At 35.3% G+C, this 15,695-nt stretch overlaps 1 protein-coding gene across 2 annotated transcripts in view; it reads right to left on the reverse strand.

Annotated features, from left to right (window-relative positions):
* Positions 1 to 15,695, reverse strand: part of AGGF1 (angiogenic factor with G-patch and FHA domains 1) — an 84,615-nt gene that overhangs the window by 50,770 nt on the left and 18,150 nt on the right. Inside the window, exons 9-14 of one of the 2 annotated variants that reach the window (XM_050795668.1) lie at positions 13,464 to 13,565; positions 12,155 to 12,320; positions 10,675 to 10,757; positions 6,550 to 6,677; positions 4,491 to 4,590; positions 1,085 to 3,218 (exon numbers count right to left, since the gene is read on the reverse strand). In XM_050795668.1, coding sequence (XP_050651625.1) covers positions 3,018 to 3,218; positions 4,491 to 4,590; positions 6,550 to 6,677; positions 10,675 to 10,757; positions 12,155 to 12,320; positions 13,464 to 13,565 — 780 coding nt within the window. In that variant the 3' untranslated portion in view covers positions 1,085 to 3,017. Of the gene's footprint in view, positions 1 to 1,084; positions 3,219 to 4,490; positions 4,591 to 6,549; positions 6,678 to 10,674; positions 10,758 to 12,154; positions 12,321 to 13,463; positions 13,566 to 15,695 lie in introns of those variants that run through there. The other variant, XM_050795669.1, reaches the window with a different exon arrangement.

The following is a 15,695-nucleotide window of genomic DNA, read 5'->3' on the forward strand; positions in this document are numbered from 1 at the left end:
GCAGAAGAGACAGCCTGGGCCCTGAAACACACAGAAACATAAGTAACCACTGCCTCATTTTAAAGAATCAAAATGCATTTCCACTTTAAAGGCTGAAAAAGTAAAATGAAATGTTTGAATCAAAGATTCAGAGCAGAAATATAAGTTATACCCTACTAAAAGAAGCACACTTACAACAAGATGGTGGGGAAAACACTTTCAACTGTTCCTGAGACTGCCTTTGGGTTTGGGGTCCACAAGTGCTTTCTGGCCCCCTGCCAAGGACATCCCTCAGTCCTGCAACTTTACAGAATGGCCTTTGTATGCAATCTCCAATGTCTCTTGCTTTCCCTTGTTTGAGATTTCTATCTTCTTTGCCTGCTCTTTAAAAATATGTCAAATTAAGAAATAATCTTTTGGATAGGTATGGTGGCTCACACACGCCTGTAATCCCAGCACTTTGGGAGGCCGAGGCAGGGAGATCACCTGAGGTCAGGAGTTGGAGTCCAGCCTGGCCAACATGGTGAAACCCCATCTCTACTAAAAATACAAACATTAGCCAGGCATGTTGGCATGCACCTGTAATCCAGCTACCTGGGAGGCTGAGGCACGAAAATCGCTTGAACCCAGGAGGTTGAGGTTGCAGTGAACCAAGATAGAACCACTGCATTCTAGTCTGGGCAACAAAGCAAGACTCTGTCTCAAAAAAATAAATAAATAAAAATAAAAATCACAAAAAATAAAAAATAATCTTTCTATGAAAAGTCAGAAGGTTTTTGATTTGCGTAAACCATTACTTTCTATAAATTCAGGATAAAAATGAAACATCAGAAGTAATACTTGTTTCAAAAGCAGAAAAAAGTTTCTCTTTGACAATGAGAGTGCTTCCTCTATTTAATACTGGAAAAAATTTCTATTTTACTTTAATGTTGAAGGTTTCTTCTGTTTTCAACTTTGCCAGCTTCTCATGTTCTGGCAAAAATATTAGATGTTAGATTTCTCAACATTCAGGAACTTGCAGCTCCACTTAAAATACATACTTAAAAGCTACTCAGTTAGAAAATGTATTGTGTGATTAAACAAATATTTAAAATTAGACAAAAAATTTATGCATAATTCAAACTGTACATAATTCACATTTATGCTTCTAAACAAATAGAAGCTCACATCTGTACTACTTTTACAATTTACAAAGTGCTTTTATATACATTTTCTCATTTGCTATTCATGACAGACAAGTGAGACAAATATTCTTATTTTACAGATGGAAATAGACCCAGACATTATTCAATACTTTAACCACTAATAGTGGAACCGTGAGACTTTAGATCTGCAAAAGGGTTTAATAATGCAAATATCACATGTATTTCCATTTTCAACACCATATTTAAGTTTTCCATTTTCTTAATAGAAAATGATAAAAAATGTTTTCCCCAATATAATAATACAAATGGAAAACATTATAGACAGTCATATACTAACCCAATGACCAAGATTCACCAGAAGCAAAACCTATTTGGGGGTGTCCTATATTGTTATGTATAAACAGGGCACCAGCACCAGAACCACATTTAGACTAATACTTTTTATTTCTAATTAAAAGAAAACAATGCAGGGCACTCCTGCAGCCTGCAAGTCTAATTGTACATACATATGTGTCAGACTATGCACGTGGCCAAGAGGAATGCAAAGAGATATTTTATCCAAATTTGGAGTTTAGGGCCTGATTGTCCTAGCTTAAGCCCATAGGAACTTGACAACTCGTTCACACCTCTCATCTTTAGTCATAGTTTCTTTTTCTCCATCCCCCTTTCTCCCTAACTACCCTGTGCCATTTAGACTGGAAATTCTAACAGGTAGCTTTTTCTTTCTGAATTACCTTTACTACTGTATAATTTTTATTTTCAGAATATTCCTTATTTCTACATCTTGAAGACATTTCTTTATAGTAGATGGGGGAGCTAGAGCTTACATTCACTGCCAGAAAAGGGTCAGTTCCAGTGTTAACTTCCCAGCAAACACCCAAGAGAAAAACTGAACAGAACAGTGATAGGTGGCAGAGCAGTGACACCTGCACCCAGAAAGCCGCACTGCAATTGTCTAATATTTGAGGCTCCCCTTTGTTATAATTCTGCCAATTTAAACTAGAAAATTCTGGCAAAGCAGATCAATACATTTAAATCACTGGTTCAACAAACCACTCTTTTTCATGTTATAATGTTTTTATTGCAATTGAGGACGTTTTCAGTAAGTATCTTGAGCTTGAGGCCCTGGCTAAGTATTCCTTTTGTACTAGAAATCAGATTTCTCTGGCACAATTCCATTGCCTGCAATGGTCTTTATCAAAACTACAAATGCCAGCACACTATTTCAATATGTATTCAAATACCTCATTAGCTATGAAACAAACCAAATATAAATGCTGAATATATAGTACATAGCAACAGATTCTTCACAGAAGAAAACAATGAAAGGCTAATTTTCTACAACATGTTACCTGTTCATTAGTTCTTCAATAATATGACTTAGGCTATTTATTTCAAGGATAACAAAATGTATGCGCCACTACCCATGTCTTCTCAACATTTTTAATCTAGGTTCTAAAGGGCATAAATGAGGATGCATATAGTCAGATTTATTTTTATAAACTTTTGATGTTTCTTTTGTTGTGCATCTTACATGAATATATGGAGACAAGAACAGATAGATGTACATTTAAGTCAGTAGTTATATGAATTTTGCGTATATGGCTAGTTGCTTATATGGATGTTGTAAATGACAAGATAAAATAACGAAGTTGGATAAACTCATCCGTGCCCTGTGAACTTTAGTCTATTTACTGCATAAATTGGTTCAGTCACTATTTATTAGTTTTTAAAAAATGGTTTTTAAAAGCTGCAAACCATACACATTTCTGAATCAGGAAGAGGTAAACTGTGACACAGTTCCCCCGTGCTGCTGATTCTTTTGGGGAGAAAAAATAAGAGTTTCCAAATTCTATTTTTAAAAAAGCTAGAGTTTTCTTCTATGATTAACCTTCACTCTAAAGTCCCTTTTACCCAAGGCATGGTCCCTGGGTCATCTTTTTGAGGCTTAGTTTCTGGGAAGTTTTCAGTAAACCGCTCTCGTGCTTTGTCCCAGTTTTTTTTGTTCTTGTTTTGGAGAAGGTGAACATCTTCAATTGAGGATGGTTTGCCTGTCCCCAAGCCTGCATGTGTTCGCCGAAGCTGAAGCTGGATCTGTTACCAAAAGTTGAGCAGAGGACTTATTTTAGAGTCTAAACACATTGAAATCTGCTGTGTCCAACTTAGGACTCTATAATTTTTTGATTTATTACAGATTGATGCAAAAGAAAAACCTGTCAAATGCATCTAATACATGCAGGAATATATATACTTTTATACATGGAACTTACACTCATTTTTCTATGTTGTCTTGCCTGTCAATAAGTACAGCCTACTTTACAGAAAATAGAGTGCTCCTTAACTAGCAATCACCAAACTTCATTTAGATGCTGCAGAGTATGTCATTCCACCCTCAACAGAAATAAAGGCAATGGATATGTTTAAACCCACTGTCCTATCCTTACCTAAGTAAGTGGAACAAGCAGGTTAAACATTAATAACCATAAAAAGAATCTGATTGTTTATTTTCATAACAGGAGGGGAGCACTTCTCAATATTTTAAGAACATTCAAAGCTAACATTTACTGAGTGCCTAATGTAAGGTACAATGCTTAGGGGCTTTATCTTCAAGATAACCCTGAAAAAGAATTCTTATCCCCATTTTTTCATAAGAAAACTAAAGTCCAAACTTGCCCAAAGCCACATAGCTAGTAAATGACAGAGCACATATTCTAACCTAGGTCTGACTACAAAATCCTAGTTCTTTCCACTGTAACTCAAAAAAAATGAGAAAGCTGGAATATACTCACACTGATCCATCTATTATTTCTTTAGGTACTAAGTCATTATCCAGAAAGTTCTACAGTCAGGTTACTTCTTAAGGTTTGTGTGAAAGATAACCCAAACCTCCTATGAACAATGGGACCATTAATTAAACCACTATGTCGTTTTCCAGACATTATTCTCTATATTCCATGTTAACATGCTCTGATTCTTGAACCTAACAGACTTTTCAGCTCACACAGAATCCACCTGTTTGTAAACTAACACTGTGATTGTTCTTGAGTGCTCAGCACCAGGCACAGTATGACAGTTATTAAAAATGACTCTAAAACACAGAAGAACCTTTGGCTCAGGAAACAGCACTTTTTACCCTAGCTTTAATGTAGGAAAAAAAAAAACTCAAAAAGAGGCTTTCTAAAAATATAAAACACAAAACAAAGCACGTGTATATATCTGGTAATTGTGAATGCCACAAAGGCAGTAATCATGTCTGCTTTTGCTTTCTACTATATTCTTAACACTTAAGGCAATGTTTGGCACATTAATGTACACAGTAAATATCTGCTCTAGGAATAAATGAATACAAGAAAATGCAAGTCTTACCGGAGTTTTCATTCCTCCACCATCCTTCCCCAAGCCCTCTCCTTTCTTCCAACCCATCTTCTCCAACATCTTCCGACCTTTGTTGCTATCAGTAATTTCACTTTAAGGAATATTAAAATGATAGTTGATTGATAAAAGATCTTTTAGGTCACATTTATAACAAATTCATGAATTAAAAATAATTGGTACAACTACTTTAGAAAACCGCTTGGCATTACCTAACAAAGTTGAAGACACACAAATTCCACTGGTACATGTCCTACTTAGAAAAGCATGTGCACCAAAAGACACATACAACAATGTTCTTCCAGCAAATCTAATAGCAACAAATCAGAAACAATCCAGATGTCTGGCAATGATTAAAATGGATAAATTGTGGTATAGTCATACAGTAGAATATTATTCAGTAATAAAAATAAACCATACATAACAAAATAATGTGGAACAAAAAGAATATAGACACAAAATAAATATTGAATTGTTCCATTTCTTTAAAATTTTAAAATAAGTGAAATTAATCTATTGCTGTCAGGATGGTGATTACCTTTGAGGAGGAGAGCAGGACAGTGATTAGGCAAGGCACAGGGAGAATAAGCTTCTGGGGTTACTGATAATTTTCTATTTCTTGTCCAAGAAACGTGTATTCTGCAATACGTTAATTTTATGATGTATCACTGAGCTATATACTTATAATCTGTGTTCTTTTCTGTACATGTTATATATTAAGAAGTTCAAATGAAATAAAACTTCTTAATCACTGTTTGCATTTTGTCCTATGATTCTATACTCTGCTAATTCAAGGGTATTTTATGTTCTATTATATCTTTTCAGTTCCACAAAATATGCTGTTAGCCCTTCAATTAATAACCAAGCAATGTCAAACCAATGTGTTTTATTTTAAATTTATCTTAGTTAATTTGAATGCACTCTTTATATTCTCCAAGATTATATTTTAAATATTAAACTTAAAAAAAAAAGTGTCATGTTGCTTAGTGTACCTGTTTTGTAATCCTGTATTTCATTAAATAAAATGTTGGTAATGGATCAAACTCCATCAACTCTAAGGTACACCATTATTTTATGTACCATCAAGAGAAAATTGTTGCCATTTGTAACCATAAAACTCTTAGCGTCAATGCAATATGATACTGAATCAAAACTTTATAATTAGTTATTAGTTCTATATGAAAAATTTAAATTTTAACTAAACTCAAAATTTATATTCTGAGGAAAAAAATGTAGCTAATATTTGATTAAATGCAGAAATATGGTCATATTGTAGGCCTCAAAAATCACCTTTTTTCATTTTTATCCAAACTACTTTGCCAAGAGAAAACTGAATCAGAGAAAAATAAATAAGAAAAATTATATTTCACGGTCATTAAGAACAGAAGTATTTGAGTATTAAAATAATTATTAAAAAATACTAGTCCATACCAAGTTCTTACCAGTCTAGGCTTCTAGATATCTAGCATATAAAAGCATATACACTCAACTGTGTGGCTAGACTGTTAACATACATATACGTGTGTTTAAGTACAGGTACTCATATATATGCTCAGCAATTTTTTAGGGGATAATGGAATTCTAAGATTAGTGGAAAGTATAAATAGACTTAGTGTCTCCATTTTATTGTTAAAGCATTCATTTTAAGGCCACTTATCAGCCAGGCATGGTAGCTCACGCCTGTAATCTAAACACTTTGGGAGGCCAAGGCGGGTGGATCATGAGGTCAGGAGTTCAAGACCAGCCTGGCCAATAACATGGTGAAACCCTGCCTCTGCTAAAAACACAAAAATTAGCTGGGCGTGATGGCACGCAACTCTAATCCCAGCTACTCAGGAGGCTGAGGCAGGAGAACTGCTTGAACCCAGGAGACGGAGGTTGCAGTGAGCTGAGATCACACCACTGCACTCCAGCCTGGGCGACAGAGCAAGACTCCATCTCATAAATAAATAAATAGGCCACCTATCAGGATATATAGCCCTGAACATCAGACCACCCTATGAATGTGATTATGAACAAAGGATGTTTCGAGCCACTGTAATTCAAAACTTACGAATGAACAGATGCAGGAGCATCATCTCTTTGGAAAGTTCCTTCACTTCCAATCTGCTCCCTACGTTTTCCAGCTCTATCTTTATATTTTGGATTCTTCAATGTCTTTTCATCTTCGTATTCTGTATTCTTAATAAACACAAAATATTCATTGAGGAAGAGAAAGCTGATAAATAAGACAATTTCTGTACATGTGCCTTACTTAACGAATATGGTTCAATGTGGCCTCTATAAACAATAAAATAAAACAAGCTATGATATGAAGAAATTGCCGGGTATGGTGGCTCATGCCTATAATCCTAGCACTCTGGGAAGCTAAGGCAAGAGGAGAGCTAGAGGTCAGGAGTTTGAAACCAGTGTGAGCAATATAGCAAGACTCCCATCTCTACTTGATTTATATTAAAGTTATAAAAAAAAGATATGAATAAATTATCATATTAGATATGCTACTTTTATTCTATCCCCTTTAAAATGTTTATATTATTTCAAGTTATGCCACAACATACATATACATAAGAAGATGATACGGTGAAAATATAGTATATTCTGACTCAATGCTGCGTTCTCGTCATACGAACGACTAGTATTTGAAGAAAAATACAGAATCCCTGGGGTTTGGGAAAAAATCTATCTCCCCTTTTCTCTAAGAAACTGAAAGTTCCAAGGGACCTACAGTAGTTCGATACTGTTTCTTGGAAGGGAGAAATGTAGAGACTTTTAAAAAACCCATTTAACCTGGCAATAATAGTTTTTTACTTCAATAAAGCTCCATTTAAGTGACTAATTAGTCACTTAACAAACATTCACTGGATAAAGAGTATGTCAAGCTCCATGCTAGGTTATGAAATGCCAGAAGGAAGATGTGCATAACCTTTGGCCTATTACAGTATGAGTGGTTCGATAAAGGTATACACAAGGTGTGGTGGTGGCACAAAGAAGGGGTAGTCAATTCAGCATTCATAGAAGCCTTCCCTTTCCCTTTGTTATAACTTGCTGATCTTTATATAAAAAGTATGATACTCATCCAGAGAGATGCTAGGGACTGGAGAGCAACTCAACGAAGGTACAACAGAAGCTTTTAATTAATTTTGCTTTTAAAAAGAGAAGAAAAATATAGAACTACCTATCCTAGTAAGTTCTTCCCCCAGAAGACAATAAAGAAATTGAGCTAAAATTTTTGAGAAAACAATTTTATTCTCTCCTTAAATGTCTTCTACTTTCCCCCAAAATTGGCCTATCTTGTTTTTTTCTACGATTTCTCTACCTTAGTGAAACAGCAACAACAAAAAAAACACAATTTGACAGAAAAATATGTTATTTTGGCAGCAACTTCTTTTTCCATATCTTCATGAAGTGTAAAAATTCAGCACAAATATACTTAAGACCTAGATTCTACATCTAGCTCTACCATTTAATAGCTGGGCTACTAAGGTTTAGTTTCTCAAAAGTAAACTAGAAACATTAATTAATTGCCTCCCTGGTCTATTTACAGGATTAAGCGGTAACTTTTTTTAAAAAAACCTTTATTGAGGTATAATTAATATAAATAAATCATACATAGCTAGCGTACAATGAGATGCTTTTGAGATTTATGGACCTATGAAACTATCACCATAAGCAAGATAATAAACAAACCCATCTCTCCCAAAAGTGTCCTTGTCTCTCTTTGTAATCCAACTCTCCAGACCTTCCCTGTGTAGCATCAACCTTGTCTAAGCAATCACTCTTCTTCCTTCTGTCACAATACATTAGTTTGCTTTCCTAGAAGTTTATATAAATGGTGCAGAACAGTTCTTTCCACTTTCTTGTTGGTAGTTCTCAACACCAACCAGAATGTGCTGGGAATGCAACATCCTGAGGTAAGGAGGGATTGGCTGAAACAGTCCAGGCTGTTCCAGTCCCCACCTGGAAACAGGATATCCTTCAACATTGTAGCCCAGTGAGTCAAACGACCCTGAGGTACATAACCCAAGGTGGGCTGCTTTCCAGGGTCCCTCAACTGTTGTGCAAGTAGGACATACAAAGTTGAGGCTCCATTCACCCACAAGGCAGCTTTCTGACCTTTGGGGGGTGGTTTCACAATAAATCCCAGGCTTCTGTCGTCCCTTGCTGCCTATTTGTAAGTCATAAGTTTGCTTCATGTAACTTGTATGAGAGTGTGTTCTATCTCACTGACCTCAGACAAGCTGGAAATCAGTGAATAGTGAAACGGTTCTACAAGTGGCAGCACATATACGTGTTTTATTTGGCTTCACTCAACATAACTATTTTGAGATTCATCCAGGTAGGTTGTGGCCTATATTACTAGTTCCTGCTTTTTTATTGCTAAGTAGTATTTTCACCATATAGATACACCATAGTTTGCTTATCCATATATGATGGACATTTGAGTTTTTCTCAGTTTTTGGTTATTCAAAAAAAAAAAGCAATGAACATTTGCTTACTGGTCTTTTTATGCACATATGCTTGCATTTATCTTGGTTAAATGTCTTAGAGTAGAATAGCTGAATTGTAAAATAGGTGTATGTTAAATTTTTAGAAACTACCAAGCAACTGCACCATTTTACATTCCCACCAGCAGTGTATGAGATTTCTAGTTCCTCCACAACCCTTACAATACCTGTTACAGTCAGTTTTGAAAATTTTAGGCATTCTAACAGATTTGTAGTGGTATCTCATTGTGGTTTTAATTTTCATTTCCTTAAAGACTGATGACACTGAACATTTTTTCGGGTGTTTATTTGCCATCAGCATACCTTCTCTGGCGAAGTATCTATTCAAATCTTTGGCCCATTTTTTAACTGAGGTGTCTTCTTCTTATTAAGTTTTGAAAGTTTTTTGTATATTCTAGATATAGAAGTCTTTGACCAGATACATGATTTGCAAATATTTTCTCCAGTCTATGGCTTGTCTTTTCACTCTCTTAATAGTGTCTTTGGAAAAACATAAATTTTTAATTTTGAAGAAATACAGATTATCAAGTTGTTCTTAAGGATTGTGCTTTTGGTGTTAGAATCTTTGCCTTTAAAAAAAAAGTTTCTAGAAGTTTTAAAGTTTTTAGGTTTTATTTTTATATCTATGATCCATTTTTGGATCATTTTTATAGATTGTTCAAGGTATGGATCAATATTCTTTTTGTCTGCTGTTTTTTTTGGTAAGGCCATCCAATTATTCTACCACCATTTGTTGAAAAAGACCACTCTTGGCCGGGCACAGTGGTGCATGCCTTTAATCCCAGCACTTTGGGAGGCGAAGGTGCGCGGATCACCTGAGGTCAGGAGTTCGAGACCAGTCTGCCCAATGTGGTGAACCTCGTCTCTACTAAAAATACAAAAATTAGCCGGGCATGGTGGCAGGCACCTGCAATCACAGCTACTTGGGAGGCTGAGGCAGGAGAATTACTTGAATCCAGGAGACAGAGGTAGCAGTGAGCTGAGATTGTGCCACTGCACGCTTCCAGCCTGGGTGACAGAATAAGACTCTGTCTCAAAAAAAAAAAAAAAAAAAAAAAAAAGACCACTCTTTCTCCACCAAACTGCCTTCACGCCTTTATCAAAAATTAACTGTCCACACATATATACGGATCTACTCCTGGACTATTTTGTTCCATCCATCTATTTATCTTTATGCCAATATGATACTACCTTAATCACTGTAGTTTAATTATAATAAGTCTTTAAATCAGGTCGTATTAGTTCTCCAACTATGTTGTTCAATCAATGTCATCTTCTTTGCAGAGATAAGATCTTGCTATATTGCCCAGGCTGGAGTGCAAAGCCTATTCGTAAGTGCAATCACAGCTCACTGCAAGTGATCCTCTTGCCTCAGCCTCCCAAGTACCAGGGACTACAAACTACAGACACTACCATGTCTAGTTATGTCAAGGCATCTTAATGCAAGTTTTCTGAAAACCAGAAATGTATATTCAAATGTAGGCTATTATCATTTTTCTACTCCAACTTCAGTAGTTTTTAGATTATGAATACCAGAACACTAAACTAACAGAAATCACAAAATCATACTACACAACTATTTATATATAAAATGTACTCAGCATATTTAAAGACATTTTTACTGAAAACCAGATATACAGCTTAACAAATGAAACAATATTTAACATCCTCACCTGTAAACCATATTTTACTCGTATTTTCTTTAATTCTTTTCTTCTTTCCAACTCTTTTTCCTCCTTACTTAGTGTTGGACCAACTGAAAGAAAAAAAGTTTGGTTAAAAAAAGCCACTAAATCTGATTTTGTAGAAAATTAAAACTAATGTTATTTAATTAATAAAAAACTAATATAACCCGTTAGTAGCCATTCCGATTAACCAGAAGTTGAAATAAACATTAATATAAAGGATAAAAGGGTTGTGATGATGTCCTTTCAGCATTTTGGTAACTAAACCTACTTGAGACGTAAAGCAAAAACTACACATAATAGGAATCTTACAGTATAGATACCAAAATGAACAATGAACATTTTGATTTTTCAATATGATTATTGTAACACAATCTCAAATGCAGAAATACTAAGTAAATTTTGCAAAGGAACATAGCCATAAGCAAAATAAAAGTCAGAGAAACCAAAATTCATGTTACTGTGTAATGCAACATACTCATTTTCAAATTAGTATCAGAAAACAAAAAATAAACAATGAACACGCATACTTGGCATTTGGGGGAAAATTTATGTCAAAAAAGATGATCTCTTACTAGTTCAAAGCATCTATTTAAATTTTAAGAGCTTTAGATGGGTGGGATGAAAGCACAACAGTAATATCCTACAGTGCCATTATAAAAAATAATGGTACATAGACAATATACAGCATGAGCTATCAATAGGACAGAAAACATATCAATCAACAACCCTTAATGCCTTGGCCTATTATTTCCTATGTTAATATTACATGACAGAGTTCAACTGTGGATGACTTTTTTACATCAATACATACATGTCAAAAGGAAACCAATCTTTATTAAATTATTACTTTATTGTCATTACTTTTTAAATTATTTTAATTGATAAATTAAAAGTGTATATATGGTGTACAACATGATTTTTGATATATGTATACATTGTGAACTGGCTAAATCAACCTCATTAATATATCCATTACTACCTCGTGTACTTATCACTTTTTTGTGTATGATGAGAACACTTAAAATTTACTCTCTTACCAATTTTTCAATTACAACTGCTCCTAAGGACATTTGACTACCACTACAGTCTGACTCAAAAGCCTACTAAACTGGATTAGAAGAAACAGAGCTAATCAATCTCTTTCCTGGTCAGAAAGCAGACCAATGCTACATATCATGAAGCTAAATTATTACACAGAAAAATCAACTACAATTATAATCTATTAGCCTAGGTCTCAAATTCCAAATATATGTCATTTCTTAGTCTCATTTGGTAATATTTACTGAAATATCCCTCAATCTATTATTACATCAACTGGATACAAGACCAATAGCTTTGTATAAATATCTCTCAATGCAGTATCATATCAATTAGACACGTAGCCAGTAGCTGACTGGTATTTTTTAGAACACTTAGGTAATGAAAGAGAACGTTATCACAGCCACATTTAATCTGTTTCACATACCAAAAGATTCATCTTTCTTATCAAGGCGAAGGTGGGCTCTAACCTGCCCTGGTTCACAGCCATCACAGGTATCACTGCCAGGGTGAATGTGAAAGGATAAGACAGTTTCTCCAATTTTCACTTCATCTCCATGCTCAAGTACATAAGGGTCACATTTAGTTTTCGGCTAGAGGGGAAACATTTTACAAAACAGAAATCAAAACAATCACATATGGTTACCTTACATCTATTGTAAGTAATGTCTGATTACAATTTTAAAAATATATTTAAAATAGCTGTAAATGAAATAGACACAAACACACTTCCCCAACTTGATGACGCATAAAAAAAAGTTCTACTAGTGGAGATGAAGACAGCTGAACTGAGCAATTTGTCAAACCCACCAATCTCGCTATCCAATCAGAAATATCCAATTCTAGACTTCAATCTATTACCAAAACATATAATCATCATAGTAAAAAAAGATGAAGTGTTAAGAGAATGGGATAAATGCATCACATCTCCCTTTTCTTCTCTCTTGATAACTCAGTTTTATTTCCATTTTTACTCTTACAGACTAAGAATAAGGCCTCCCTCCTTCCCTATATTTTCTTTTTCTCTTTTTTGAGACAGAGTTTCACCTCATAGCCCAGGCTGGAGTGCAGTGGCATGATCTCGGCTCACTGCAACCTCCGCCTCCCTGGTGCAAACGATTCTCCTGCCTCAGCATCCCAAGTAGCTGGGATAACAGGCACACACCACCAAGCCCAGCTAATTTTTATATTTTTAGTAGAGATGGAGTTTCACCGTGTTGGCCAGGCTTGTCTTGAACTCCTAACCTCAGATGATCCACTGGCCTCAGGCTCCCAAAGTGCTGGGATTACAGGTATGAACCATCGCGTCCAGCCCCTATATTTTCTTATTATATGCCAAATAGTTTGTTACATGCTGAGGATGTAAGTGTTAACTGAATAGACATAGCTTTTGCCTTTAAGAAGTTTTCAATTTAGCAGCATTTCCATTAAGACAATAAAAAAAAAAGGAGGACCTTCAAAGTTGTTATTGAGACATTTACACACTTACTCTGAATAGCTTTACAATGGATTCATAACTGAAAATAAGGCACAGATACACAATTAGAAGTCAAAACTCAACAGCCAAGGAAGACCCACTGATTATATTCTTTTTTCAGCCTTTCTGGAAATTTCTTTCCGACTAACACATTTGGGCTTTACTCTGAACCAAATGATAAAGATTATGGCCTTCAGAAATAAAAAAAATTCAGTTTTAAAATAATGTGCAGGTAACTAATTAATACATATACACTCACCTGAAGAATCTGTTTTCCATTAACAACTGTGCCATTTTGACTGCCTTGATCCACAAGGACATAACTTTGTAAGTCATGGTCAAAATAAATTTCTGCATGAAACTTAGAAAATAAAATCAAGCAATTATTAATTACTACACTTTTCAAAACTATGGACAATTTCTGTATGATATGATGATGTTAACTTGAGTCTTTGATAATTTACATTTTATTATACTTAACACTTTTTTAGAAACACAAACTATTATATGCTTCTGGTAGAAACAGAGGCTATAGAAGAAAATGTCATCTATAATTCTACCTTTAACTACCATGAAAAATTTAGAATATGTCCTACTTTTTCTCTTTTTGTACTAGAGATAATTTGAAAAATTTTGACCTAATGTAAGTATTTGTCCATATCATTAAAAACTCCTTTTTTTTTTTTTTTTTTTGGAGACAGAGTCTCACTCTGTCACGCAGGCTACAGTGCAGTGGTGTGATCACGGCTTCCTGCAGCCCTGACCTCCTGGGCTTAGGCAATCCTCCCACCTCAGCTTCCTGAGTAGCTGGCACGACAGGTGTGTGCCACCATACCTGGTTATTTTTTGTATTTTTTGTAGAGACGGGGTTTCACCATGTTGCCCAGGTTGGTCTTGAACTCCTGAGTTCAAGTGATCCTCCTGCCTTGGCCTCCCAAAGTGCTGGGATTACAGGCATGAGCCACCACACCTGGCCAAAAATTTTTAATACAAAATGTGATTTGAAACACCCAAGGCCAACCTCTCAGAGAAGTTTCCAGGATCTTCAATAGTTAGGACTAATCTTTCCCTCCTTTTTCCATAGCACTTTATCTATTCCTCTTATTTTGCTTCTTTAACGTTAAGTCATGAGGTTCATCCAGTTGTTATACAGTTACAGAGCTGTCGTTCATTCATTTTGCTGAATGGTAATCCATTGTGTGGATATACCACAATCTATCCATCCATCCTTCTGAAAATGGACATTCAGGGGTTTTTTCCAAGGTTTTACTACTTTTTTTAAATATTACTATAAACCTTCTTGTACCTGCAATCTATTTGTGTGCAAAATGCAAGTGTTTCTCTGGAGTACGCACCTAGGAATGGAATTGCTAAATCATAATATAAGCAAATCTTAAACTTTACTAGATAACTGTTTTTCCAAAGTGGTTGTATCAATTCATACTCCCACCAGCAGTCTGTGAAAATCTTCGTTGCTCTATGTATACTAAACAAAAACTTGACATTGCCAAAATGTTTAATTTTTGCTAGCCTAAGAGGTGTGAAATTGCTTTATCATTGTGATTTTAACTTGCATTTCCCTGATTAGTACCAAAACTCTTTTCTGAGACGGAATCTCATTCTGTCACCCATGCTGGAGTGCAGTGGCGCCATCTTGACTCACTGCAAGCTCCACCTCCCAGGTTCACACCACTTTCCTGCCTCAGCCTCCTGAGTAGCTGGGACTACAGGCATCTGCCACCACACTTGGCTAACTTTTTGTATTTTTAGTAGAAATGGGGTTTCTCCATGTATGCCAGGATGGTCTCAATCTCCTGACCTCGTTATCTGCCCGCCTCAGCCTCCCAAAGTGCTGGGATTACAGGCGTAAGCCACCGTGCCCAACCCCCAAAACTCTTTTTAATATTTATTAGTCATTTGAGTTTCCTCTTCTGTAAATTTTCTTTTTAAGTCCTTTATACACTTTTTTCCAACTGGATTGTTTAGAATAAGTCTTTCCATACTGCAAAACCCTATTCCAAAAAGCTGTTCTAAATTACTTTTCCAATAGGAGTGATATTTAATAAATGATGAATGAAAATTGACACCTTGGCTTCATCTGTATTTCTCAGATTACTAGAAAGACTGAATGGCTTTTCATATATGAACCATGATATTTCCTTAACTGTGAATTGCCTGATGTATCTTTTGCTCACTTATCTACTGGTGTCACAGTGGGGTTTGAAAACAAAAATTCGCGTGAACTTTTCAAAAATAAATAATGTATATTGTGTCATATTTGTTGTGCCTGTCCGAGTCTGCCTTCTAAACTGGTTTCTTAACATACAAAGAGCAAAATTATTTTGTCCTTTGTAATTTTTACCATTTTCTAAACTCAGAAAGTCTTCTATCTAGTGGTCAAATACTTGTTTTTCCCCCTAACATTAAGTTTCTTTTTTAGAAGTTTCTATTTGGATACATGTTATATGTGCTATCAAACTGACTTCACCAA

Source organism: Macaca thibetana, chromosome 6 (genome assembly GCF_024542745.1).
Source record: "Macaca thibetana thibetana isolate TM-01 chromosome 6, ASM2454274v1, whole genome shotgun sequence".
NCBI classification, from domain to species: Eukaryota; Metazoa; Chordata; class Mammalia; order Primates; family Cercopithecidae; genus Macaca; species Macaca thibetana.